This window comes from Lutra lutra, chromosome 1 (assembly GCF_902655055.1).
Source record: "Lutra lutra chromosome 1, mLutLut1.2, whole genome shotgun sequence".
NCBI classification, from domain to species: Eukaryota; Metazoa; Chordata; class Mammalia; order Carnivora; family Mustelidae; genus Lutra; species Lutra lutra.
Genome location: NC_062278.1, coordinates 156,851,659 through 156,879,229, shown reverse-complemented (window position 1 = coordinate 156,879,229; position 27,571 = coordinate 156,851,659). Strand labels below are relative to the sequence as shown.

Sequence of the window (27,571 nt, the reverse complement as noted above, 5' to 3'; positions counted from 1 at the left end):
GCACGTCTTGTCTTGGGCCAAATGGAGACAAAACGTCCCACCTTGACATCCTCACCTAACCTCCCTCTAACTGCTCTGCATATCGTGAATGCAGGTGGCCAGCACCCCCCACATCTTTGAGGCCGTCTGGGCCCTCCCTTGTGTCTGCCCCCCCCAACACTGCTGCCTTGAGCCTCACTTCTGCAGCGAGGGCTCCAAGGGACCTCTCTCCTCTGTCTCCTTTCTTCCCACCCTGTCACAACACCCTGTCCCGGGAGGCTGGATGACTCCCTGAAGCAGTGCTCTCATGGCCTGCTTCTCACTGACCCTGCTCCTCTTCCACCAGCCAGGAGCTGGTGTTGGAACTCCGTCCCCACTTTAAGTACCATCAGCCTGTCTCTCACACAGACTGTGACATTCGCCCTTTATTGGCCATTTTCCTGAGCGTCTGTCCAACAGCTCAGACTCTGTGACAGAAACTTGGGTAAAAATGGGCAAAACTGCAGCACTTGCACTCCTTAGCAAGACTTACAGAGGAGCGGAAATGGGTGACCTCTGTGAGGAGCAAGAAAGTGGCATTTGCTAGCTTGAAATGAGTGAAAGGTGACATGGAGGAGACTGAGATTTTCTGGAGTCATGAAAAGGAAATGAGTAGAAGGAAACCAGAGCTGGTACCTGAAGTAGTACCAGATGTGGGAGAAGGTCAAAGAATATACCATAAGAGCTTGTCCATTTCAAAAGCATCATGCAACTTCAGTGTGTGAGAAAAGAAGAATTACCCGGGTCTGGGGATTAACCCCTCTTTCAGGGACTTCTTGCTAGCCACCAGGTGAAGGCAGGCTGTCTCCTAACCAAAGCTCGCGCATGTCTGACAGGAGCAAACGCTAAGCATGGGCTGCGCTGCAAGGCCTGTAAGATGAGTCTCCACCACAAGTGCATGGATGGCCTAGCACCCCAGCGGTGCATGGGCAAGCTGGTAAGGGCCGGTGCCAGGAGTGAGCCCAGACCCCCCTGCCTATCCAAGCTCCTCCACCCTCATAACCAGGCACTAGAGAGGCAGCCCCCAAGTCCCTGGCCTACCAACCAGGCTTCCTTGTTGGTCTAATGACCAAGCAGAAGAGCAGCGTTATCATCCTGAGAGACAAATGTTCCCCATGTGAAAAAGACTCTGTGTCCTTAACAAGGTGACTGACTTGTCCCAGGTTGGAACTTCTCCAGCGTTAGCACTGCAAGGCCCACATCCTGGGACTGTCCATATTTTGAAGTTGAAAGTGAGGCATCCCTGGAACCCTCTCTGCCCAGAAAAATGAGGGTGGTTGGTCACCTCAGTGTTAAATTGGCTCAGCGGATGTCAAGAGAGGGAGAGAGATTAACCACCACCCTAAAAATGGAGTGAGTAATAAAAATCAATGTATGACTTTAAGAGATCATGGCGGCCAAGCCAAGGAAGATCAGATGGCCGTGGCCCATTCTAGGGTGGTCTTAGCATCTTGGGAGCATGGGCTTCAGTACTGGGGCAACATGTGGAAAAAAAGGAACCCAAAGCATTTTTGAGGGTATTGATACTAGGATGGCCAAAGAACTGTCAAGGGGACCAAGAATGTCTGGCCTAGAGACACTTGGACTGTAACAGCTGCCTTCAAAAAAATTTAAGACCTGTCATACAGAAGAGGAATTATCTCCTGTCCTATGGTTGCAGGGAAAAGACCTAGGATCAGTAGATACCAAGTCTTAACAAAGAGATAAGGTCACCAAAGACCTGCCTCCTTGCTTAGTGAGAGCTCCTCCCACCCACACCTCAGAAATGGCAGTGTTCAAAAAAAGAGGATACCACCTGCCAGGAACAAGGGCAAGGATTTGGGAATTCCAGTAGGGGCTGGGCCACAAACTTCCTTTCCAGTGCTAGGATATAGTAAGTCAGGGTTCTTAGAGAGTTCATCTCCTTTCTCTGATTGACAGTGTCATCTTCTCTAAAACCCCTGCCTCACTTGTTCCCCCTCCTTCTCTTCCAATGGTGATTCCCACAAACCAAGGCAAAGACTATGAATGAGAGATTAGAAAAACATGATAGAGTCTAGAACACAAGACAAATGACTCTGGGGGTGCCACATATACAAGGTCTTTTGGGCCTCCCTCTGAGGTCTGCCTCCCCTGGCCCAGGTTTTTTATGATTTTAATAAACCTTAATCGTGAACTGCTATAAAATAATGCATGCCAGTCCATCTGTATTGTGGGAGATAATGGGGAACCTAGACACAAGGGAGGCTGCTAAGGTTTGCTGAAGGAGGAGAGGCAGGAAAAGGAAGGGCAGGGTTGGGGCTTGCTTTCTGGGTGGAATGTAGCTTGCTTATTGCCACCTGTACCTCCCGCCCTATCCCCCCACCAGGGATCAATTCAAGGACAAGTCAGCATCTTCAAGGGCGACAGAGGGGTGCCCCCTGGAAAAATCAGCTGGTATGATTTTCAGAGCTCTTGTGTGGTTTTCTCCATCACCTCTGTGACATTAAGTCTTTCTCTTTCTCATTCTTTCTCCAGCCAAAGGGGTTTCGGCGTTACTACAGCTCCCCCTTGCTCATTCATGAACAGTTTGGATGCATTAAAGAAGTTATGCCCATCGGTGAGTTGGGATGCTGATGAGTTGAGTTGGTTTGGGCAGCAGTGTCAGCCTTAATAGCTGTTACTCTCATTTCTTGGGACTGCAGACCCAAAGGGCTATGTTTGTGCATCTGTCTGGTGGCTGATTGTGTTATGATTGTTTGCTTTGCTGGAGAGGAGATCTAAGGAGGAGCAAATTCTCTCCCCGATGAAGTTTGAAAAACACCCAAGTTTCAAAGGCTGCTGATATGCTATTCCACCCATCAGCAGCATGGCAGAGTGGGAAGAACTTAGAGCCTAGCATCCCACACACCTGGCTTGGAGCCCAGCTTCCCTGCTGACCTACTAACTGTGTGTCTAGACAAGTTACTCAGACTGTCAGACCCTACAAGTGAAGAACAGCAAAAGCTGCTTTTCCTAATTGTTGCAAACAAACAAACAAAAAAACATAAATTATAGACCAATGCTTGGAAGAACTCTGAATATCAGTTTTTCTTTAATGAGGACCAAAAAATGTCTTATATTTATAGATATTTCTGGCTTCAGTTTATTCTGTAACAATATCTTTCAGTTTATTTCTATTTTTTTTTCCCTCTGTGAGAATCTCTACATCTTTTTGCCTTTGGAGGGGAGCAAGTTTTAAACTTAGAAAGCTTTTAAACAGAAATTCACAAGACCTGGTAATGTCAAATTCCTTCAAAAACACTTGCCTCCTACAACAAACTTAAAGTCTTGCTCAAGGCTTTGAACCTTGGCGAGTAGAACCTCACACTAGGGGAAATAAAGCTGGTGTCTGGGAAGAAGCTTGATATTGGAGTCCTGAGGCTGGATAACAAAAGAGGAAAACCAATAAATCAGGAAGCATCTGGGAGCAGAGAGTTCTGGGTATAAGTGGTGGGTGCACCGGAAGGACCTTGTCAATGGGCACATATTGTGGGGGGCCCATCTGCCCAACGAGCTTGACCACACACAGCTCCTTTTTTCCCAGGGGTTACTAGTGAGCCTGTGGCGCAGAACCTTCTTGTTAAGTGCTGTTGACCCAGAAGGTATGATAAATGCTTGGCTGCCCTCCTGATGGTGAGTGGAGGAAACCCGTCACTCAGACGACCTTTCTCTTCCATTGCAGCCTGTGGCAATAAGGTGGACCCGGTCTATGAGACCCTCCGCTTCGGCACCTCCCTGGCCCAGAGGACGAAGAAGGGCAGCTCCGGCAGTGGCTCTGAATCACCACACAGAACCTCTGTAATTATCCTCTTCCTCCCTCAGTCCACCTGCAGTGCTCTGGGGAGGGCAGACCCCAGGCACGGCAGCGCAAGGGGTTCCCCATAAATGTATCATGACGACAGGTCTTTGAGAGTCAGGCAGCCTCTGAAGGGAAATCCCAGGTGCCTTGGGCCACTAAAGGTTAACTTCCTGTTTCTGGCCAACACCCAGGGATCATTGTACTTTTGTCCTCAAAGACCATGTTCTTGGTTTCATGCACCTCGATTCTCCATGTACTTCCCCTCCCTCTCCTCCCACCAATACCAGATGGCATGGCAGTCAACAAAGAGAAAGGTTCACCCAAACAATGGCAGAAGCAGGGAAGTCCCGGCTGTGGCCATTTCTCCTTCCAGCTACATCCCAGTTCAAGAATACAGCTCTTTCTCACATTTTCTCATTCTTTTCTCTCAGAGACAAGGTACTCTTCTTGCTTTCATTCAAAAGCTGCCCTCCCCAGAGGCGCTGGACTGGTGACTTAACAGGGTCTATTTCCAAGGGACACTCACCCTCCCAGACACCTCTCCCACATGTTTTTTGGTCTAAAATGACTACCCATGGCTCTCCGTGACATGCTGTCATCATTCTGTTTCTGGTGGTCCCAACCAGAATTTCTGTAAATGCCCCAGGATGCCACACAACTCTGCTGTTCATGCTGAAGGCCACCATCTGTCCTACAGAGACAAGGACCTTCCAGCCAATGTTGCCAACTAGGATGGCTCGCATCCAGTTACTGGTTCCATTGTTGCCGCCCATGTTAAAATGGGGTTTCAGGGCAAGGCACAGATGAGCCGCCAGGTGGTCTGCCCAGCTGGGTCCTGTCAACATCAAGTGATTAGGGTGGATCATGGGAGAAGGAGGGGTGCATACCCATCGGAGGGGTTCTCGTGCTGAGTGAAAGCAGCTCCCTCAATGGGTGCAGGTCAGTCCACAAGATAACTGAGATAATAGGCTGTAGGCAGGTGTGTAGGTCAGGTGGGTGAGTAGGTAGATTTGAAGGCCTTCTGATTGATGCCCCATTATTATCCTAGATGCCACCTTTTTTAAAGATTTTATTTATTTATTTGAGAGAGAGAGATAGCATGAGCAGGGGGTAGGAAGAGGCAGACTCCCTGTTGAGCAGTCCTGTTCCCAGGACTCTGAAATCATGACCTGAGCTGAAGGCAGATGCTTAACTGACTGAGCCACCCAGACGCCCCCAGAGGCCACTTTACACTCACCAAAAGCCCTGTTCTTCATGCATCCCACCAACTTCTAAGAAGGAAGAACCAAAACTTGTACACTTATTCCTTGCTGACCCTAAAAGTGATGTCAGTTTTACTCTTTTTTACTCAGTTAGCAAACATGAATTAAATGCCTACAGTCCACCAGCATAGAGGACACAGACGAAGGGGAGGACATGACTTCTTACCCTCCAAATTCACCACTTATTTCAGAAGACCAAAACAATAGAGCGCAAAGCAGATGGTGACAGCATTGTCTGGCACTTTTTAAGGAACACACTTTTATATGTCTTGTACTATTTTTATTATGAATCGGAACATAGCATACACGTTATGAGTATTATAATAGCTATGTTATAGGAGTGCTGCAGGATTTCAGAGTAAAGAGGGAAACAGTTTCAGCAGACATTGCCCTCAAAGCAGTGCAGGTATAAGCTGGGACATTTTAAGGTACCTGATCCTGGTGATCTCCCTAGGGAGGCTATACATCAAATTAGCAGTCCCAATGATAATATTGGTTCTTGTGATGTGGGTTGGATGACAGTAAGAGTATAAGTAATTTTCTAGCACAGAGCCTGGCACTCAATAAATGAAATTTGCTGATGTTTTATTTTAATTAAGCATTTAGCCCTTGGCTGGGCTTTCTTTGAATTTGAGTTATGACGAAGTGAAACAAGGGTGTGATCCATTAGAAAAGTAAATACATTCTCTGAGAAGGACATTTCCCTGGCCATTCCTTACTGGGGCCCATTCTTGGGCTCTGTAACAGGCTGGACGGGCTCCAGGGTTCCACCCTGCTGTCCTCCTCAGCCAGTCTCCCCTCATGTGTCCTCCAGTCACTCCTTAAGTTAGGGATGTTCCCAGATCTCTACTTTGGTTTGGCCTTCATGTGCTACTGGTTCTTCGCGATCATCTCATTCACAGTCCTCTGGTCCAGCCACCATGCCCAAGATGATGACTCCTTAAATACTTCTAGTCCTAACCTCCAGATGGGTCCTACAGATATTTCTAAATCAGCAGGTCCATGCTCTAATGGTGTTCCACTGATGATTGGGTCCTCTAACTGAGAACTCAGAAATGTAGGGGCGCCTGGGTGGCTCAGTCATTAGGCATCTGCCTCTGGCTCAGGTCATGATCTCAGGGTCCTGGGATCAACCCCTGCATCAGGCTCCCTGCTCTGTGGGAAGCCTGCTTCTTTCTCTCCCACTCCTGCTGCTTGTGTTCCTTCTCTTGTTGTGTCTCTCTATGTCAAATAAATAAGTAAAATCTTAAAAAACAAACAAACAAACTCAGAAATGTGCATCAAAAGTGCCTTTTGTCTCTGTCCGCAGTGCTGAATGTTTGAATCTCATCATCTCTCACCCAGACTATTTCAAAGGAATAGCTGTGTTCCCCTCTTCCTCTTGAGTCTACTATTATCAATACCTCCAGATTTATCATCATTTAAAGAAAGACCTTTGCAGTTTTCCAAGTCAAAAGACTGTATTGACTTCCTTATGCCCAAAAGATGACATGTGAACTGTAGCATGGCGTGGGAGGCCTATCACTGCCCTGAAGACCCACCTTCCCTTGAACACGCCAAGCTCTTGGCATTTTCGTACCTTAGGACATGCTGTTCCCCCAGCTGATGTTCTTTAAGACCAGCTTGGTTTTTACACAAACCAGGAAGAGTTCTCAGACTCCCCCAAGCACAATCGTTGTTCCTCTCATAGGCCTTCAAAAAATCCTTTTCTTACAGGGTAGAGACGATTGCAACATAATTTTCTGTTTTTACCTCTCTTTCCTGTACCAGATACTGAGTGGCTATACAGTGGGGCCTTGTTCCCTGTTCATCTCATTATACCAGGGCCTGGCACCTCATGCTCAAGAAGTGCTCAAAGAGTGAGGAAAAGTATCAGGGATTCTTAAAGACTGACCTCAGAACCCTCAAAATCGACCTGACCTTTCGATGTTCCTGCCCCCAGGTACATGCACACTTTGTAGCTCTCTGGACTGCCATATTCTTCCCAGTAGCTGGGTCTTGCCCCCATCTTGTTTCTACCTCTATGCAGACAACATCTCTTTTGGGTCTGGGTTGGGGTGTCCCTTCCGTGGACACCCACAACAACCAACTCATCAATCATAGTGATTTGCAGATTCCTTGGTATTTTTCACTTTTGTGTTTCACTTTTCCCTCTCTCCTTTAGTTTCCTCCCCAACTAGATGAAGCTGCTCAAACACAAGGACTCTTGGTTCCCTTCTCTCTGTTGTTGTACACCAGTGATTCTCAAATGTTGGTGGGGATCTGGATCCACCGAAGGGCTTTGTAAAAACGGAAAGCTCAAGGCCCTGTCCTACTACAAGTTGGGCATGTGTGTGCTTGATTACCCCTCCAGGTGATTCTGATACCCACCGAAGTTTGAGAACCTCTGATCTGTAGATCATGTCCTTAACCCCACCTACCACGTTAGGTCTTCTTCTGTAGGAACGTGAGGAGAGCCATTGCTTTCCCCAGGGCCACACAGAGATGGCTGTCAGCCTATAGCCATCACCTCTTACAAATCAAGACTTTCTGCCAAAAAGAAAAACAGACTGTTCTGGTCACTTGCCCTGCATGCTGAATGGGCCTTTCTCATGTCGCTGGGGAGAGCTGGTATATACCCTTATCCCCTCCCAGTGCCTACATCTCCCATGCTTGTCTGAGGCCAGCATTCGTTGAAAGGCCAATGAAAGCCAGCCTGGGGAGGCAAGAACAGAGAGGGGGCTCCCCGGGGATGGCCCTTAGGTACACATCCCGGCAGCAGATAGCTGGCCCTGCATCCGGGGCTGTGGCGAACCCACGATGAGGAGACGTCCTCAGACCCTCCGCGGCAGGCAATGACCATATTAGCCTCCATGGTTTGTTCTCACGTAGAAGTAGCAAGAATGTCAGAGAGACAAATTAAGGATGTCCAGTTTGCTTTTCTGTCTGAAATGGTTTTGTTTCTAGCCATGTCTGGCCCCGACAGACCGGTTCTCAGGACGGAAGACACGGTTTTCTGAATGTCAATAAGGTATCCATTCATCACAGTCCATTTAAACTTCCTGACACTGGTTCTATCAGTAAATATTCTTGGAATTGTGCTCTGTGAAGGCATTGTTCTCAGGGCTGTGGGGAGACAAAGACAAATCAAATTGTCCTTAAATATCTGTCACTTCACTCTTTCCCCAGAGTCCCTCTTGCTTCAACGAAGAAAACAGAAACAATTGATTGGTACTTGAAAATGCTTTGGCTTCCATTCTGCAGGGTCAGATGGTAATGAACTTCAGCCACTTGTCATTCTTGCAGTTTTGTTATGTCCTAAAGCTAACATATTCCCACACATCAAACTCTGCTCCACACATTTATTTTCTTCCAGGGCTGCGGGGCCGTTGGCTTTACATGGTCGGGGAGTCACCACCTGGCTGTTTCTAAATCATTATGTTTCTTTTAATGTGTTTTCAAACATTCTGGAATATAAAAGGCTGGATGGCTTTGGGAAGGCCTGCAGAAACCAAATTCAAAAACTTTCTGGGAGTGGTTTGACCAGTTTGGGAATAATCTTCAATTTCCTAAGATTAAATTAACGTAATAATAACAACTTTTGTTCAGAAATAGCCAGCTTCAAAGGAGCAGGGTGTAAGTGACTTAAAGATCCTGTGACTTTTTTTTTTCCCTTCTTTCTGATGTGTTATGCAAGTGAGAATGGCTGGGGAAAATCTTAAAGCCGGATTATATAAAAAATCAGTCTCTCAAGGGTTGTGCTAAAATGCTCTGAGCTGACTGGGAGGGCTAGAGGGCTGGGAAGGCAAACTTGTTCCTCTGAAATAAGATGTAAGCAAATTGTTTTCAAAATGTGACCCACAGTGCCTTGGTGGCTCAATCGTTAAGCGTCTGCCTTCAGCTAAGGTCAGAATCCCAGGGTCCTGGGATCAAGCCCCACATTGGGCTCCCTGCTTGGCAGGAAGCCTGCTTCCCCCTCTCCCACTCCCCCTGCTTGTATTCCCTCTCTTGCTGTGTCTCTCTCCATCAAATAAATAAATAAAATCTTTAAAAAAAAATGTGATCCTCTTCAGAAGCCCCCTAAATTCCTCTTCCAAAGAGATGGGGGCCAAGCAGATGAAAGCCAGGGCATCTGGCCATTTGATAGACGCAGTCAGGGGCGTGCTGATAAATGTTTAACTACCAGCTGGGGCTGGACCCTGATCTGCAGCGTTTGCCAATTTCCATGGTGTAAATACTCCCACGCAGGCCTGTTTCACTCTCCCAACGTGAAGGCCATCAAGGCTCTCGCCAGCCTGTATGAGACCTTCCAGCACACCGCTGGAAGAAGCTCAGACACATGAGCTCTGAAGAAAGCACCCGAGGTTCAAACCCCAGGTCTGGCACTTAGTGGCCATGGGACGTCAAGAAGGACTACTGATTTCTCCCTGGGCTCCACATTCGTCATTAAAAAGTATGCCTGTCACAGGATTACTGTGAAGAATAAACAGATACATATATGGTACATAAAACAGCACATGATAAATGATCAGGAACCATCAGCCATTTAGAGTAATGATGTTGTTTCTGTAACTGAAGCAGAAGAATGGCTGTGGCTTATCCTATTAAAAGAAAAGAAAAGGCAGAGTAAGTATTATGTAAATAATTATGCAGCCGGGGAAATGACATTTAACTCATACCTAGGTCATGCGCCCCTCGATGCTGCATCTTGTTCTCTATAGTCAATACAAGTCTTCCTCAGCTTGTAATGGGGTTACATCCTAATAAACTCATCGTAAGTTCAAACTACCCGAAGTAAAAAATGCGTTCGCTACTGCTGACCTCGAAAACATCGTAGCTCAGCCTGGCCTAACTCTAATGTGCTCAGAACACTTGCATTCCCCTACGGTTGAGCACAATCATCTAGCAAAAAGCCTATTTGATAACAAAGTGTTGACTCGCTCATGTCATTGATTGAAACTGCGCTGAAAGTGACAAACAATGGCTTCGTGGATGCCGCCTTCGTGATCATGGGACTGACCCAGAGCCCCGGGCGCCGCTCAGCATCCTCTGGGGATAAACTCCCATGTAACTCCAGCCAGAAAGAAGATTCAAATGCAAAATTCAATGTAGCTTCTACTGATGTGTTTTGTAAAGTCAAAAAAAATTTTAAAAAAATCAGAAGGGGACCATCTATATTTATATATTTTTTTATCGTGTTTTGTTAGTCACCATACAATACATCATTAGTTTTCAATGCAGGGTTCCAAGATTCATTGTTTATATACAACACACAGTGCTCCATGCAATACGTGCCCTCCTTAATATCCACCACCAGGCTCTCCCCATCCCTGACCCCCTCCCCTCTAAAACCCTCAGTTTGTTTCTCAGAGTCCACAGTCTCTCATGGTACATATCCCCCTCTGATTTCCCCCAATTCACTTTTCCTTTCCTTTACCTGTACCAGTTAGAATGGCAAAGATTAACAAGACAGAAAACAACAAATGATGGAGGGGATATGGAAAAAGAGGAACCCTTTTACACCGTTGGTGGGAATGCAAGCTGGTGCAGCCACTTTGGAAAGCAGTGTGGAAGTTCCTCAAAAAATTAAAAATAGAGGTACCCTATGACCCATCAATTGCACTACTGGGTATTTACCCTAAAGATACAGAAACCAAATTCATGTATGTAGTGAATGTAGTGCATGTAGTGAAAAGAAGGGCCATCTGTGCCCCAATGTTCATAGCAGCAATGGCCACAGTCGCCAAACTGTAGAAAGAACCAAGATGCCCTTCAACAGATGAGTGGTTAAAGAGGATATGGTCCATATATACAATGGGATATTACTCAGCCATCAGAAAGGATGAATACCCAACTTTTGCATCAGCATGGATGAGACTGGAGGAGATTATGCTGAGGGACCATCTATATTTAAAACTTACCTCTAAAAGAGCTCTAGTGTCAGTGAGAATTTGACATGACAGGGTATGGGCATGAATTCTGATTTCTCTCTCTTGTGTGTCCCTGGGCATCTAGAAATTCATTCCACACTCACTGAGTGCCTCTCATGCGCCTCCTGAGCCTGCAGACACACCGGAAGGGAGCCACCGCCCCCATGAGGGAACACACAGCCTCTCTGAAGTTAGCCAGACCACAGCATGATTGGGTTCTTCAGACAGTGTCAGGCAAATCCTACCTTAATACCTCTACTGACATTAAATTTCTCTGCTCAGTTGGCCCACTGAAAGGGTTTTGCTCATTTCATGTCGCTCCTCCTTTTTTCTAAGACTTCAGATCTTGTGGAGGTTCCTGAAGAAGCTGATGGTCCAGGAGGAGGATATGACCCACGGAAACGCAGCAACAGTGGTGAGTGCATGAGCCCAGAAGCAGGCATCGCCCCAGTGGGGATGTGAAAGGCCTTCCCCCACCCAGTCCGCGGCCAGAGAGAGTTGACCTCCAGTTGTTTTCTTTCTGTCCTAGCTCTGGAATTCACTCTGAGCAAATGTACAATATTCTGGAGGGAAACTAGGCCTAATTCCTGGTGGATCTCCCTCATTTGACTGCAAAATTCCCTGAGTTCTCACCCCTTATGGACTTGGCTACACTGGGGTCTAGGAGTCACTTCTGGACCTTTTTGTTAATACATCATTTCCCTCACTGACCTACATTAGATTAGCAAACTGTTCTGGAAAGAAGCCACTCCCCTCTACAGCTGAAGTACCCCAGAGCAGGTGGGTGGTGGTCCAGGTAAGTAGGGGCCTCCCACAGGTCTCCTCCCCAGCACGAATAACTGACACTCAAAAACTGATCTGTATGATAGAGCCAAACACTCTTTCCTAATGTTATTTAATTTTCTCATAGCTTAGGCCCTTGCTACGATAATTTCTAGAATTTTTGTTGAATGCTAACTACACGCTGTTGCTTGCTAACGTTAAGAAAGAACAACCTCTTAAACCAGAGTTTAAAGACACAACCAGCCTCTTATGGAGGAATCTTGCCAAGCCTCTCTGATGTCAGCAACTACTTAACCACACTCATTTATGCAAAAGGTATTTATGAAGTATTTACTATGACTAGCAAAATGATACGAGTCACTAGGTCCTCTCATAACCTCAGGTCCGCTCATAACCTAGCCAAGTTGTGGGTTCTGATTCGAGTTGCTGACCTGGTCTGAATGTATTCTCCTGGCAGAAGTTATCCCTGCATCGGAAGCGTGGGGATGTGGCACCTTGGGTAGATTTTCCACTCAACTGGTCACCTCTGCCCTTCCAGACTGGAAGCAGAAGTTCTGCATCCAGTACCCCAGAGCTGCTTTCGCAACAACTGTCTTATGAGACATCTCTTCCATTTCCTTAGCTCTAGGAGCTCATTTATGTGTCTTCTCTAGTTAGGGCAGTGTCTCTGTGATTCTGCATGAGAATCCTCTGTGATTCTCCTTCCTAAATAAGCATCAGTGTTCACCAGGGGCCCCCCCTTGCCAAGCCCACTCACATCTGCTAGAGCGCACTGCTAGGCGAAGGATTCTTTGGCATCATCTGGGGAAAGCTGCACTTCTAGATCAATGCAAACATTCACTGAGCACTTAGCAGTACCATTAGACAAATTAGAGTGCTAGCTGCCAGGGGAACCTCACAGCAGGGCGGTAATGCCACAGGACCTCCCAGCCCATGTCTGTCTAGCCCCACAGATACATTAACTGAGTTTGGTCAGAATTTGTCAGCATCTGAGCACAAACTTATCAGACATGGGTGTTCAACCAGCCCTTCATGTTAACACTTCAAGCGTGGTCATCTGTGCTGTCCTCTGAGTCTGCCTTCTGCCTTCTGCCTGCACCCTTCCCTTCACCCAACTGCTGATGGTCTGCTCATGACTACCTGCAGGGATGTATTTGATCCTCAGCCCCTCCTTGCTTTGGAGGCTGACCACCGGGCTTCCCTCGGTGGTCCCGTGGCCTCAAAGCAGTGACCTTGATCTCTCGGCATCAATCTCTTCACCTCTGAAATGAAGGATGTGATCACACTGAATCCATAAGGGGTTGTTATCATTCAGTGAAATAATGAATGTAAAGGCTCTCTGTACACTGATGACTCTGAAACTTCAGACCCCTTTGCGGCCTCCAGATGCCTGCTGCCCACTGGACATGGTGATCTGAATGGGGAGTAGACATCGTGACATTAACAGACCAAAACTGGATTCTTGATTTGCTCACCCACGCACCCACCCACCGCGACCTGCTCTTCCCCCATTGTCCCTGCTCAGTAAATAGGAGCTCTGTTCTGCTAGTCAGTCTTACTCCAGGTCAGAACTTTGGGTATCAGACTTGACTCCCCCTTCTTCTCATGTCTTGTAAATCTTACTTTATGCTCTTCAAAATCATTCCCAGCATGTGCCCACCACTCATCTCCCTGGCTCAGGCATCCTGACCAGCAGTTTTGGTGCTCTTGCTCACCTCTTCTTCAGTAGCTAAGGTCTCTGTTTGCCTTGGAGATTTCTTTATGCAAAAAGTGGTCTTTAATAAGTTTTTATAATGTGAGGGAATCATCAAAGGGAATCATCAAAGTGAAGCATGTTTCCTTCTAATAAACCCGTCATGAGGTCATCAGGTGTCAGAGGCACAACCCAGAGCCTCCCCATTCTCAAGTGTGGCCCATGGACAAGCATCCTGGACATCACAAGAGAAGTTGTTAGAAATGCAAAGCCTCAGGCCTTTCCAGAACTGCAGAAGCAGTGTTTGCATATTAATCTTATTAAAGTTCAAGAAGCAGGATAAGAAGTCATCTAGTCCAACTCCCTCCCTTCCAATACACACAACACATACACACACCCACAGACACATACTGTATGGATAAGGAAATTGAGGCACGAAGTAATACGCTCAAAGACACAAAGTTGAATATTTGCCATTTCTTTTATGTTAAGAGGCATTTTTAGAGCCTAATTCAAAGAAATCTGTTGAAAGAACTTCACAAGCAATAAACCTCTATAAAGCTTTGGGGATCTATTAACTATTCCTTTGATCAGCAATAGCTTTCTTTACAATGCACCCTTGGAAGCTGGAGGGATTAATTATACAGCAGTTTGCTTCAAAACATGTTCTTGTGATTGGACTTAATCCCCTGTCCATGCAATTTGGGTAACAACGCAGAGAAAACACCCTGCTTGTGTGTCCAGGCTCCCACTGGTCTCCCCACAGTCATGGCATGGAGGGTCCTGGCCTTTCAGAAGTAGCACTTGGCTTCCAGTCACAAGCTGTTCTGGATGACATGTTTCGTTTATGTTCTAAAAATTACACAGTGCATACAGGTGTTATTTCTGCCAGCTAGGTGTCATGTCAAAATCCTTGAGGAAAATTTCCAAAGTCTCCTTGAGAGAGGATACAAGTCATACTCCTTTCTTTCTTACCAAGTGTGCACTCTCTGTTTTCTCTCTCATGAAAGATGCTGGGCTGCTCTGTCTGTTTCTGGTTGTTGTTTTCAACACTATTTGTGGATGCATCAGAAACTTAGAGGGGAGAGTTGTTGGTCTTCATCTTTGGCCAGAAACTCCACTTGAAGCTATGTGGTGAGCAAAGGGAGAAGTAAAAGCTAGGTTGCCTATTGAAGCTTAAAATGCCAAATAATGACATTATTGCCTGCCTTCAATAATTGCATTTAAGTATGACTCTATGTGATTATAACTTTCCTGGAAGAGAAGCAGAGAGAAAAGAACATAAGTAAGACAAATTCCTAGAAATATTCTTCAAAAAGAACTGGGTTAATCACATCCACTGGAGAATATTATGAAACCCAATGATACCTTACTTTTCACTGAAGCAAAGAAATTTTGCCCAGAAAGGAAAAAGCAAGTCCGGACTTGGAAAATTTGTCCTTGCCTTTAACATGCACTGATTTTATATCTCACATTTTGATTTGTCACCCAGAAAATAAAGCAAATATTTTAATGCCTTCTTCAACAGATACCCTAATATCTAGATGTCTCATATCTAAAGCAAGTAAAGGTCTTTTTAAAAGCATAGAGGACTCTCTTTCCTTAGAGAAGTTTTTTTTCCACTTTAGCACACCTAAAATTGCTGGGAAAAAGAATTAAAAAAAAAAAGTTCCAGTTAATGCATGGCTGAGCTGGCAATAAAATAAGGCAATTCCTTGGAGTCTAGAAATGACAATAAAGCATGAATCCAGAGACATAAGCAGGTGAGGGCCATTGTTTATTCTGCACATCACTGGGGCCTCAGATTGGGGAAGAATAAGCCCCAGGTATGGTCAGTAGAGAGCAAGACCTGGCAAGCAGACATACTAATAGGTACCATGAGAGGCCCTTTGGGAAAAAGCTGATACCCCAAAAGGCACCTTTAGTGGCACTAGGAAAAATGAATGTCCTGCAGAGGAATTTAGTAAAGAAAAATGTTATATTGGCCTTAACTCAAGTGGGGAAGAAAAGAAAGAAATGAAATAGGAGCAGAGAGGAGGGAAAAGAAATAGCAAAGGAGGGAAAAACTCTTCTTTCTTGGGTTTAGGGCCTGAATTCATACTACCTCTGTGGACAAAGTAAAATAATATAAAATTTTAGACGAATTTATTTAAAGTGGCCTTGTTGGATAAATGCACAGGCGTTTGCCAGAAGTAATACAAATGGCCTCTGGAGAAAGAGAATTTAAACCCAGACCTCAGAAGTTTCCACAAATGAACTTTCAAAGGACATGAACTAAACATTGAAATATGCCAAATAAACAAGAAAATGAGCTAGCATGTGTAAGAGTTAGTAAAAGCCCATCTTTTTTATGATCAGACTTTAGAGACTGTATACATTAGAATTATCAAATAAAGAAATATCTAATTGTATAGTTAGATATATTTAAAGATACAAAAAATGAACTAGAACATATAACAAAAGAGTAAGACACTATCAAAGTTGAACAGGCAAATTTTAAGAAAACCAAACAGAACTTTTAGAAATTAATAAAAGAAGAAGAGGGGTGCCTGGATGGCTCAGTCCTTAAGCATCTGCCTTCAGTTCAGGTCAAGATCCCAGGGTCCTGGGATTGAGCCCCACATCAGGGTCCCTGCTCAACAGGAAGCCTGCTTCTCCCTCTCAAACTCCCCCTGTTTGTGTTCCTTTTCTTGCTGTGTGTGTCTCTCTCAATAAACAAATAAAATCTTTTAAAAAAGAAGAAGAAAAAATTTGATTGTTGGATTTAATAGCATATTGGATATAGCTGAAGAGAGAATTAGTGGTGTGGAATACACAGGCAAAGAACTTTCTTATAGTAAAGCCAGGGAGACAAAGCAATAGAATTCATGACAGTGAAAGAGACACAGAAGATGAGCAGGAAAGTCCATCCTGCATCTAACTGACACTTAAAAGGTACATAATGAGAAAATGGGGGAGAGATAATATTCAAGAAGATAGTGGCTAATATGTTTCAAGATTGATTAAAGACACCATTCCTCAAATTCAGAAATTTATACTTAGACCCTTCTTTGCAAAACTGCAGTTACAAATGTTAAATGCAAAACGAAAGACAGGTTACCTGCAGAAGAATGAAAACTAGACAGACAACACTTTCTTGTAAGTGACAAGAGAACCAAGTAACAGTAGAACAATATGTTCAGTAATCCAAAAGAAAAGCAACTCTTAAAATAGAACTGTAAATGGAGCAAAAGCAAAACTCTTTCAAGAACATATATTCAGACAAACACTGTGTCTACAGTTTAGTGAAGAAAGAGCCACTCAAGAAATTTTGAAAGGATGTAGTTCATAGAGGAAAGTGTGACCAAGGAAGGAAGGACCAAGTGAAGGACCAAGAAGCAAGGAATGAAGCACAAAGAAAGAACCAAGTGAACATTGGCTACATAAAAAGATAACAATGTCAGCAAAAAGTTGTTAATAAAACACTAACTGAAATACTGGATATTTAAGAAAGAAATGGGCATTCAAAGGTTCTCATACTAATTGGAAGGAAATTAAAGATATTCTTTCACTTTAGATTTTATTAAGTTAAATATACCTCATAAAATTTTTAGAATAGCCACTAGAAGATTAAAAAATAGATTTAACCTTATAACTTTAAAGGAAGAAAGGAGAAAGAGTACAGAAGTAGAAGAAAAAGCATGGGAAATATGAGATAAATAGAAAATACAAAACAAAATGCTAGAAGAGAATCTCAATTTATAAGTAATCAAAATTAATATAAATCAAATAAGCCCTAGATAAGAGTTTTACACACTGGATTATTTATGACTACTTATAACAATCTAAAACATAAAGATACAGAAAGTTTAAAAGTAAAAAAAAATACATATAATTTAAAAGGCAAAAGAAAGATTGTATAGCTGTATTAAAGTATGAAAAATGGACATTAAGATCAGAAAAGCAGTACTAGAAAAAAAATATCATTACATGACCATGTCCATTTCAACAAAAGATATGAATCCTAAACTTGTGTTTACTTATTATATAGCCTCAAAGTGACAGGAACTCAAGGAGCAATTGATGGAAGTATTAGGGAAATTGACATACCCCTTCATAGTGAGAGGTTTTTAACATGCCTCTAAAGTCATTAGAAAGCAGATGCATAAAAAGATTCAGGATTTAGAGGATCTGAGGACACATTTGACAATCATAGTCTAATTGACTTAAAAAGAACACTCCATCTAACAAATGGAGAATTCACATTCTTTTTAAGGACACAGAACAATTTAAAAAACTTATCACTTGCTAGACCATAAAGCAAGCTTCATAAATTTTCACAGAATTAATATTCGAGAGAACATATCTTTCTGACTATAATGCAAATAAGACTGAAACCAATCACCAAAAGATAGAGGAGAACCCATCATTTCAGAAATTAAAACATGCACTGAGAAAGCTCATGTGTCAAAAAAGAATATAATGAGAATTGGAATATACTTAAAATAAGTCATAATGAAAACACTATATATCAAAATTTGTGGGGTGTAGCTAAATTGTGACTAGAATATTTTGCTTTAAAAGTATTCTATGGGCACCTGGCTGGTTTAGTTGGTTGAGCATCTGACTTTGGCTCGGGTCTTGGTGTCCCGCATCAGGCTCCCCACTGAGCCAGGAGTCTGCTTCTCTGTCTTCCTCTGCCCCTCCCTCTGCTCATGCGTGTGCACTCTCTCTCAAATAAATAAATCAAACCTTTAAAAAATAAATAAAACTATTCTATTAAAAAATAAAAAGACTGAAATTCATAACCTAAGCATCATATTTGAGAAGTCAGAAAGGAGAAATAGAATAAACCCCCAAAAAGCAATGGGAAGGCAATAAAAAGATAAGAGCAGAAATTATCAAATGACAAAGATAGGTCAATCAATCCTATGAACGGTCCTTAAAAGAAGGGTTGCCTGGGCGTCTCAGTCGGTTAAGCCTCTGACTCTTGGTTTTGGCTCAGGTCATGGTATCAGGGTCCTGAGACTGAGCCCCATGTCAAGTTCTGCACTCAGTGCAGAGTCTGCTTAAAGATTCCCTGCCCTTCTGCTCTCCCCTGCTCACATGAGTGTGCTTTCTTTCTCTCTCATAAATAAATCTTTATTTAAAAAAAAAAGAAAGAAAACTCAAAATCACCAAGAATTTTTTTTTTTTGAGAGAGAGAGAGAGAGCATGAGCAGGGAGAGAGAGAATCTTAAGCAGGCTCCACACCCAGCCCAGAGCCCAAGGAGGGGCTCAGTCTCATGACCCTGAGATTAAGACCCTAGCTGAATTCAAGAGTCGAGTTGCTTAAGCAATTGAGCCACTCAGGCACCCCTACAATTACTAACAATATTTTAAAACATAAATGAGATGAAGCAAAAGGTAATAATGAAAAAGGATGACTTTAACAGCGATTGAAAGAAAATAAAAGAATCTCATGACCAACTTCATGCCAATAAATTTTAAAACTTTTTTTTTGAATGGGCACATACCATGAAAAATATCAATGATCAAAACCTGACTCAAGAATAAATAGAAAATCTGAGAATTTGAATTTGCTTCTAGTCATGATAGAAACTGAATCAAGTATCTCAAATTTTGCATGGCGAAAATACCAGGCTCAGACAATTTTATGAGTAAACTCAACCAAACTTTTAAGAAATGGAAAATTTCCAGATTATGTAAGCTCTTTCAGGAAATTGAAAAAGTTGCAGGGAAGAAGGGCTGCTACATTCTCTAACTTACTTTATGAGGCTAGTCTAATGCTGACCTCAAAATCAATTGAAGGCACCTTAAGGAAGGAAAAATCACTGGCTAGTCTCCATCCTGAACATGGATGCAGAAATCTGAAACAGAATGTTACTATACTGAATCTGATAATTTTTTAAAGATTTTATTTATTTGAGAGAAAGAGAGTAAGAGAGAGAGCACGCACACAAGCTGGGGTAGGGGCAGAGGAAGAAGCAGACACCCCACTGAGGCAGGAGCCTGATGTAGGGCTCGATCCCAGAACTCTGGGATCATGTCTTCAGCCAAAAGCAGAAGCCACCCAAGCACCCCCAATAATTATTTTTTAAAGTAATGCATAATTACAAAGTTAGATTTACTTCAGGGATACAAATTTGTGTTTGTGTTAGATAAGCAAGTAACAAAACTTTTACGTTATTTTCTTCTTGAAGAAGAAAAACCAAATAACCATCTCATTGGAAAATGAAGTTGTGGACATGGTCCTAACAGGACTACAAAGTGAAGGAGAAAGAATATGAAAAAGGAAAAGAGGAAAGTCCTTTGGGCATGTGGCAGAAACTAAAGATTCATTTGCTTCCATAACATTAGAAAATATGTCTCCACGATGGATATATTCTTTGAGTACTTGTCCTGGGTGATATCAGCAACCAGATTATTTTTAATAAAACAAACTTAAAGCACCAAACATAAAAAGTATATGATACATCTGTAGTAAAATAGTTACCTTTCTTTATTCTTTTCCCTTCAAGTCAAAGTCTTAGAAATAGCCCACAGGAATAGATTTTTAAATCTTTTTTTTTTTTTTTTTTTTTTTTTTTTTGCAGTGGTCTGCTTTCAGTCATATAGTTAAAAATACATTTGGGGGTCACTTCAAATAATGGTAAACAAACAATGGTAAATAAAACAAAAAATGGTAAACATTTTGAACCAGATGGCTAATGGATATTTAGTAAAAACTTAAAATATTGTGAAACTGCAAAATTGTGAAATCAGTTCAAACTGATATGTAGCCTCTGAAGTCTCCCTTTTTAACTCCAATCAAGAATTTTCTAGGAACATTCTCTGCATTTTTCCTGCAGATATTCAATATTCTTTTAGAAGTATCCACTTTTATTCTTATGGGATCAAATATTTACACCAAGCTCTTAGGGAATCACATAATACCAATGTAGAGTATTGTTGGCTTCCACTCAGTTCAAATGGGTAAGGTGAGTATCCAGATAATTGAGGCAGACAAGGTCCATAGGATCATTTTCCACTTACTACAAACCAGAGCTCCTCCAATGACTGCATATTTATGCCTAGGCTTCCAAGGAATCATGGAATTTCATGCACAGGCTCTGGAACTATAGACTGTGGAGAATAGATGTTTACTGAGCATCAGTACGTTCACAGAGGCTCTTGCTCTGAACCATGTTTTCTGCATCCCATTTATTGAGGTCATTTTAAGGATAGTGGAGATGTCAGTGCAGTAACTGATATAGGTTATAGAGTTTTCTGTGGAGTGTTTCTCCTCCTTTACTGATACTTCCTTACAATCTGAAGGGAGACCAAAGGGAACAAGAAAGCAGCAATGTGCTCTTTTTAAATGTCAAGTCCTCTAACTGGTAGGTTAATTTAGACACCAAAACTCTATTGTACAAACTTGGAAACACTTGCCACCTTTTTGTTTGAGGCAGATATATGTGGTGAGAATAAGGCTGTCTCGTTGGTCCCTGGGGTAAAGGTGGCTCATCAAACAAGTTAAGGCAGAGCCCCCCCCTGCAATGCCCATCAGGGATCTCCCCCAGCCATGCATCTGGATGGTGAAAATCCCTGCCCATCTGAGGAAGCTTTGTTTTTTATTTGAGACCACAGGGTGGCTACTTAAATGCAAAAGGAAGAGAATTACATATTTCAAAACCAACTAAATGAAAAGCCATTATTTGTTTTCTATTCTGAATAATAGTCCGAATGCACTGATGATAAGAGATGGAGGGAATATTTTGAAGTTCAACATTAAAACTTTAGGGGCATCTAGGTGACTCAGTCAGTTGAGTGTCTCACTCAGTTTGGGCTCAGGTCATGACCTCAGGGCGGTGAGAACAAGCCCCAAATGGGCCTCTGTGCTCAGCGGGGAGTCTCCTTGAGATTCTCTCTTTCCCTATTCCTCTGCCCTTTCCCCCCATCTCTCCAATACACAAATCTTTAAAAAAAAAAAAAAGAAAGAAAGAAAGAAAAGCTAAAGCTTTAATGTACAAAATATAATATAGATATCAAGAAACTGAAGTCAAAATATTGAAAATAGATAAAAGAATCTGGTATTTAGAAAGGGTCATTCAAATGCAATTAGGCCATACCTCACCCACTGTTCCCTTAACAAATGATCTGATACATTCAACAGATAAATAACATTGTTTCAAAGATGAATGAAACGCTTTGCCAAATAAGGCTTAGTTGTGAACACAACTGCCAAATATTCAGGAGGCATGCTCGCTGGAGGCATGGGCACTGTGGACACGCAGAGAAGGTAGAGCGAAATGCCACTTGGGAGGCAGTAAAAGCCTCACGTGGAAGATGACATGAAAGCTGTGTAACTAAGATGAGGAAAAGGCAGTGAGGAAGAAAGTAGAAGCTATGGGACAGAGAAAACATAAAGCCACATCTTCTAGGCTTGATTCCAAAACGTGGTGACTGGATTCATAAAGCACCTGCTTTTTCTTGTCTCCCTCAGTGTTTACTTATCCAGAAAATGGCACTGACGATTCCAGACACCAAGCAAAGAACATAAACCACCAGGTATTTATCACTGTTAACTTAAAAAAATTGCTTTACCAGCAAAACACAAATTTATTCAGAAACAGCAGAAACTATGGCAAAACCGTAGGCAATCCCGCCAAACAAAGGAGGGAAAGGCTGTTTTGTAGAGACAAGGCGGGAGTTGGGGGAGAATGCTATAAACAAAAAGTCCATTGGAGGAAACTAGGAACACTAAGTATGGTGGCTTTTCATTGGCTGAGCTGAGATTGTCTCTTATTGGCTGAGCTGTTGGCTTCCTTCTTCCTGCTGGGACAGTAAAGTAGTAGTTACATAGTATCCACAACAAGGTCCCTGTCTTCCTACTGGGTCTAAGCTGACTACAAGAAACAGGCCATAATAGCTCCCCCAGCCCGACCTCCTGACTCCATTTTAGTGAGAACTCCCTGTATTTATATTCATAGATGTCACAGAAGATAGACCAGGCATAGTCCCTAGATCCCATTACAGATCACTACCTAAGTGGGTTATGAAATCTAGTTAGTAGGTCCCAGAACAGAATAGAGTCTAGAATAGAACAGAAAAGAACAATGTAGCATAAACGTGTGGTAGCATAGGTAACGTAAAACCATGCATCACAGTGCATCAAAGGTAAAAAGGATATGTATTGTGTTGTATACTTTTTGCTACCATTGTATATGTTATATTCAAATTGATGCATACTGTAAGGTGTGTACATTACATAATTACATAATCAATTATGACCATATTTATAGTATGTAAATATATATTTTATGCTCACTTATATATAATACTATATATATAATTAGAACAGGATAGACTAGGACAGAAGTATATGACTTAAGGTACTTGAGCTTTGGATAGAAGAGTGAATCAAAGTTGTGTACAACTTTTGTTTATGTCTTATATAGTATATGTTTATCATATCATATATTTAAATATATTATACAATTCTGTATATCATATATAATTTTATATACACATATATAACATAATGATATGTATATGTTATGTATGTTCTATTGTATTATAGTAATATTATGCAGTTATATTTTGTATGTTATGTAATTTGTGTTCATTATGTATTACAAAGTGAAAACATTTATATAGCATTGACATATATTTGGATAATAATGATGGGTAATATTTACATAACACTTATAAGACTCTTGGATAATCTGTAAAGTGGGGACAACAATTGGGGGCTGTTGTGAGTATGCCAATGCATGTAACATAATGCCTGGCACACACAGTAAGTTATCAAAAATGGTAGCCTTTATTACCATTATTGCAAGGTTTCATGGTCAGGAGATGGTGATTCTTTGATACAAACTAAATCAGTCTGATGTCAAACACTATGCTTCTGTCACAACATGCATGAACTAATTGCTCTTGACTATACCAGAGTCCCTTTGATAGGCTAGGTACCAAATTTTAGGCTAACTGATTAAAAAGTCAATTTTAGGAAATGAAAGCTGTTTACTACAACTCATACGTCCTTATTTCTATAGTGTGAATATTCCCATTCTTGGGGCCAAACCTGTCACCTTTCATGAACAACTGTAGCAAAGAAAAAGCTGATTTGAAGACATTTGTAGTTATTTCTAACAGATTTACACACTATTGGCTTTGGTTTCTAATGAAATCAAACTTAGCTAAGAAACTTAAAATAAACCTATGGTTGAAACAAAGCCTGAATAATAGTTTGATATTTTAATACTCACAGTCCTTACAGTAGAATTACATTGCATTCACTTACTTATTTTCTGTTTTCTACCTTCCTTCTCTCATTTTTCTATTATTTTCTCTTTCAGGGATCTCTTTCCAAAGAACCATTACAGATGAACACCTATGTTGCCTTGTACAAATTTGTACCACAGGAGAATGAAGATTTGGAAATGAGGTAAAAAAAAAAATTTTTTTTTTAGAAAAAAGAAAGAAAATTTAAAGTCAGTGTTTTTCATGTGAAAAAAAGAATTCAATTAGTGCTACATCCTAATGCCTTGGAGCAGTGACTGTCACACGTGAGCCAGCATCCAGTGACCTCTGGGGCTGGTTAGCAGACAGATTATTGGACCCTGTCCCTGCAGTTTCTGATCCTGCAGGTCTGGGGGTTGGGGTTAGAGAATTTGCATTTCTAACTGGTCAGCAGGTGCTTCTGATGCTGCTGATCAGGGACCCCACTTTAAGAAGCACAGTTTTACTGCATCAGCAGCAGAACTGTCAATGGGTGTTTGCGTGCAGCTTGAGCGTCAAATACTTTTGGCATCTTGTGGGGTCTAATAGGGAATCAAAATTAATGTCTTGATTTTTTTTTATTTTAGATTGATTGGTTGATTGATTGATTGGTTGATTTGACAGAGAGCTAGAGAGAAAGCCCAAGTAGGTAGAGTGGCAGGCAGAGGGAGACGGAGAAGCAGGCTCTCCACTGATTAGGTAGCCTGACTCAGGACTCAGTCCTAGGACCCTGGGATCATGACCTGAGCTGAAGGCAGCCACTTAACTGACTGAGCCACCCAGGTGCCCCAAAATCAATGTCTCTAGTGGCCAAACTGACACAGGTTAAAAGATCAAACTAAAACCACTTGTTTATCCTGGCAGCTTCCCCCTACTGCACACCCTGAGCTGTGCTTTTGTTTCAATATCCATCCCACTTCATGGTTCCTGAAATACGGGGGAAGATAAGGTGAGCTTTGGGACCCTTGTGAAATCCAGGAAAGCTGGAGTCCGTGCTGCGTTCACATGCTGCTTGTTGAGTGACCTTAAGCAATGTATAAACATTTCATTGCTCTGATTTCCTTACTTATAAAAGAATAACAGTGACCTCTTCACCATGAGATATTTTCGAGGGTGAAATGAACAATGTTCATAAAGTTCCTCGTCATTATAAACACTCAGTAACTGACAGTTATTACAATTTTTATAACGTGGTGTTCACTGACCTACCTCAGAGAAAATGCTTTATTTCTTTCCTCCATGTATTGACCCCAAAACATAGGAGTTTGGTGTTTTTTGACCGTAGAACAGGGTAGAAGGGGTTGCTTTTCTAGTCAGATGTTCCCTCAGAGATCAGTTCTTTCCTCTTCTGAAGAGAACAGAGAGCTAAAACTATTGAAATGCCAGAGAATTAGGGATTTAGCCTCCATTTTGAGGTGGACTCCACTTGTCTGTCATGGAGGCCAGGTCACCAGTTGCTAGTCATTCCCTTCACATGGCTTCTGGAAGGTGTTGTCTCTCCACCCTGGAGCTCTTTGAACTTCTCCTTCTCAGACTGTGCCATTTCCCAGGCATGATCCCTGTCCTGCTTGCCTGAGCTGGTTTCCCATTTCTTTCGCTTTACACAAAGCCCCATAAAAGGAAAGAGCTACCAAAAAGTCTCCAGTTAGCCCCCCTTTCCCAAGTTCCATGTGCCATGAGGTCAAGCCCAGCAGTCTGGCTGCTCTTCATCCAACAAGACTCCATAGCCGCTGTGTGTATCCTGCCAGAGTCTGGCTCATACCCAAGGTCAGCTTGGTTTCAGTATTCATTTGCCATCTTCTTCCAAGTGATTCTTGGGCCTTTCCAGAGCAGAGATCAGGGCCTGAATCCTGGCGCCTGGGATCTGTTCAGACAAGTAGGCTCTTGTCATCTGAGTTGTCTCCATCATTGAGCAGGACTCGCCATGCTGAACTCACTGGCTGGAGCTAAAAACAGACCCAACAGTCTGGCATCTGTGCAGCAGGAGGTGAAGGCATTTACCAAGTGAAGCTCTGTTCTCTCAGAGATAGAACCAGCCCTAGAGTCAGAGCCTGCCTGGGAGTCATGGCTGGGGTCTGTCTGTCCAAAGAAATCTGGACAGCTGACTGTCCACAGTCAACTCTCTGCCAATGAAGACAAGGGTGATATCTATTCACGTTGCAATAAATACTGTTTATTGTGTCCTTCCTGAGACCATCATTTGGATATCTAGACTTTAAACTGAAACAACTTCCCTGTGTGGCAGTCCCACCATTTTATACCGGAAGATTGTTCTGAAGTCAGCAGATGAAAGGAACAATTCCAAAGAATGATAGGATGTTATTAGGGTACTAAGGAATGATGTCTAGCTGCCTGGTGTGGTGGTCATAATTTTTGTGCTTATTTTAGACAGTTGCAGGTCATTAAAAGTCAAGTTGTCTGTTCACGAATCAAACATTTACAGTCTGCTCTGAGGCAAACAGAACTATTCATTCCCAGGAGTGAAATGCCTGCATTACATAGACTGCAAGATTGGAGTGATAAATCATAGTTTTTCCTTTTTTTTTCTTTTTTTCTTTTTTCTTTTTTTTTTTTTTCTTTTTGCCAAGAAATTGTATGTTCCCAGTTTAAAAGCCGGGCACTTGATTTAAAATGTGTAAAGCAATGCTTCGGGGATTTGATATAATTCTTGAATGAACTGATGCTTTGTGAATTATCCTTTCCTCCTCATACCATAAGGTAGAAAAAAATTCCTTTTAACAAAATATCATTCTTATCCACCTACATTCTTATCCAGGGGAGCACACGGGTATTTCCCTCAGGGCAGAGGACAAATGAGGTGAGGGCACAGGGAATGTTTGGAGTGTAAGCTTGAGGGCAAAGATGTCCCAATCGGCGAAGCCAACAACTGTAGCTCAGAGCGACTGAATCATTACTTCAGCAAACATCCATTATGTATCTGCTCAGGAGCAAGGAAAGCTTTTCAGCCAACAGCTAACAGTCCAGACCTTTCTACTGACCTCCACAGAGCTCAACTCAGGTTTCGCTTCCTCGACACACCCTTTCCTGATACCCCCAATCTGGGTGCGAGTCCTCTGTTATCTCCTTTCATGACACCATATTTCTTTCCTTTAAAGCCCTTACCTCAACTTGTGTTTATATATTTCTGGAATTATTTGGTGAACCTCTATTTCTCCTATAACCTCCATGAGAACAAATCTGTCATTGCTAGCCTGTCTAGCATAGGACAGTTCTTGAAACAGCAGATGCTTAATGAATAGATGATGAGGAAATGGAGAGTGTAATGGAGATGAAGTGAACTAATATTGTGCCTGCCGTGCACAATGTGGGAATGTCAAGTACATGATAATATCCCGAGAATGATAAAAGGGGAAGCAAACGAAGCTCAGAGGGCTTAGCCCAGACCTCTTTCCTGGAGGAGATGGGCCTTGATCCCATGATGAATATCATTCGTCAAGAAGAAACGGTATAGGGGCACCTGGGTGGCTCAGTGGGTGGAGCCTTTGCCTTCCGCTCAGGTCATGATCCCAGGGTCCTGGGATCGAGCCCCACGTCAGGCTCTCTGCTTGGCAGGGAGCCTGCTTCCTCCTCTCTCTCTGCCTGCCTCTCTGCCTACTTGTGATCTCTGTCTGTCAAATACATAAATAAAATCTTATTTAAAAAAAAAAGAAGAAGAAGAAACGGTATAAAAGGAGATCAAAGGGTGTCACATGGTTGGGAAGAAGCCCTAGTAAGCCCTTACTGAGCACTCACGTTTGAGAGGTGGAAGAGTAGGCCTCAGAAAGGAACCTCAGGGGCACTGCCCCCTCAGTCTTAGGGCAGTGAGTCCGCCTCTTAGAAGTCCCATGGTCCTATCATTGGT

General features: G+C 42.6%; 1 protein-coding gene across 4 annotated transcripts in view; it reads left to right on the top strand.

The window, feature by feature from the left end:
* Positions 1 to 27,571, top strand: part of STAC (SH3 and cysteine rich domain) — a 151,901-nt gene that overhangs the window by 91,920 nt on the left and 32,410 nt on the right. For all 4 annotated transcript variants that reach the window (XM_047741160.1, XM_047741168.1, XM_047741177.1 and 1 more), the window contains exons 3-8: positions 855 to 955; positions 2,515 to 2,596; positions 3,701 to 3,816; positions 11,325 to 11,403; positions 21,929 to 21,993; positions 23,787 to 23,875. In XM_047741160.1, coding sequence (XP_047597116.1) covers positions 855 to 955; positions 2,515 to 2,596; positions 3,701 to 3,816; positions 11,325 to 11,403; positions 21,929 to 21,993; positions 23,787 to 23,875 — 532 coding nt within the window. The remainder of the gene's footprint in view (positions 1 to 854; positions 956 to 2,514; positions 2,597 to 3,700; positions 3,817 to 11,324; positions 11,404 to 21,928; positions 21,994 to 23,786; positions 23,876 to 27,571) is intronic.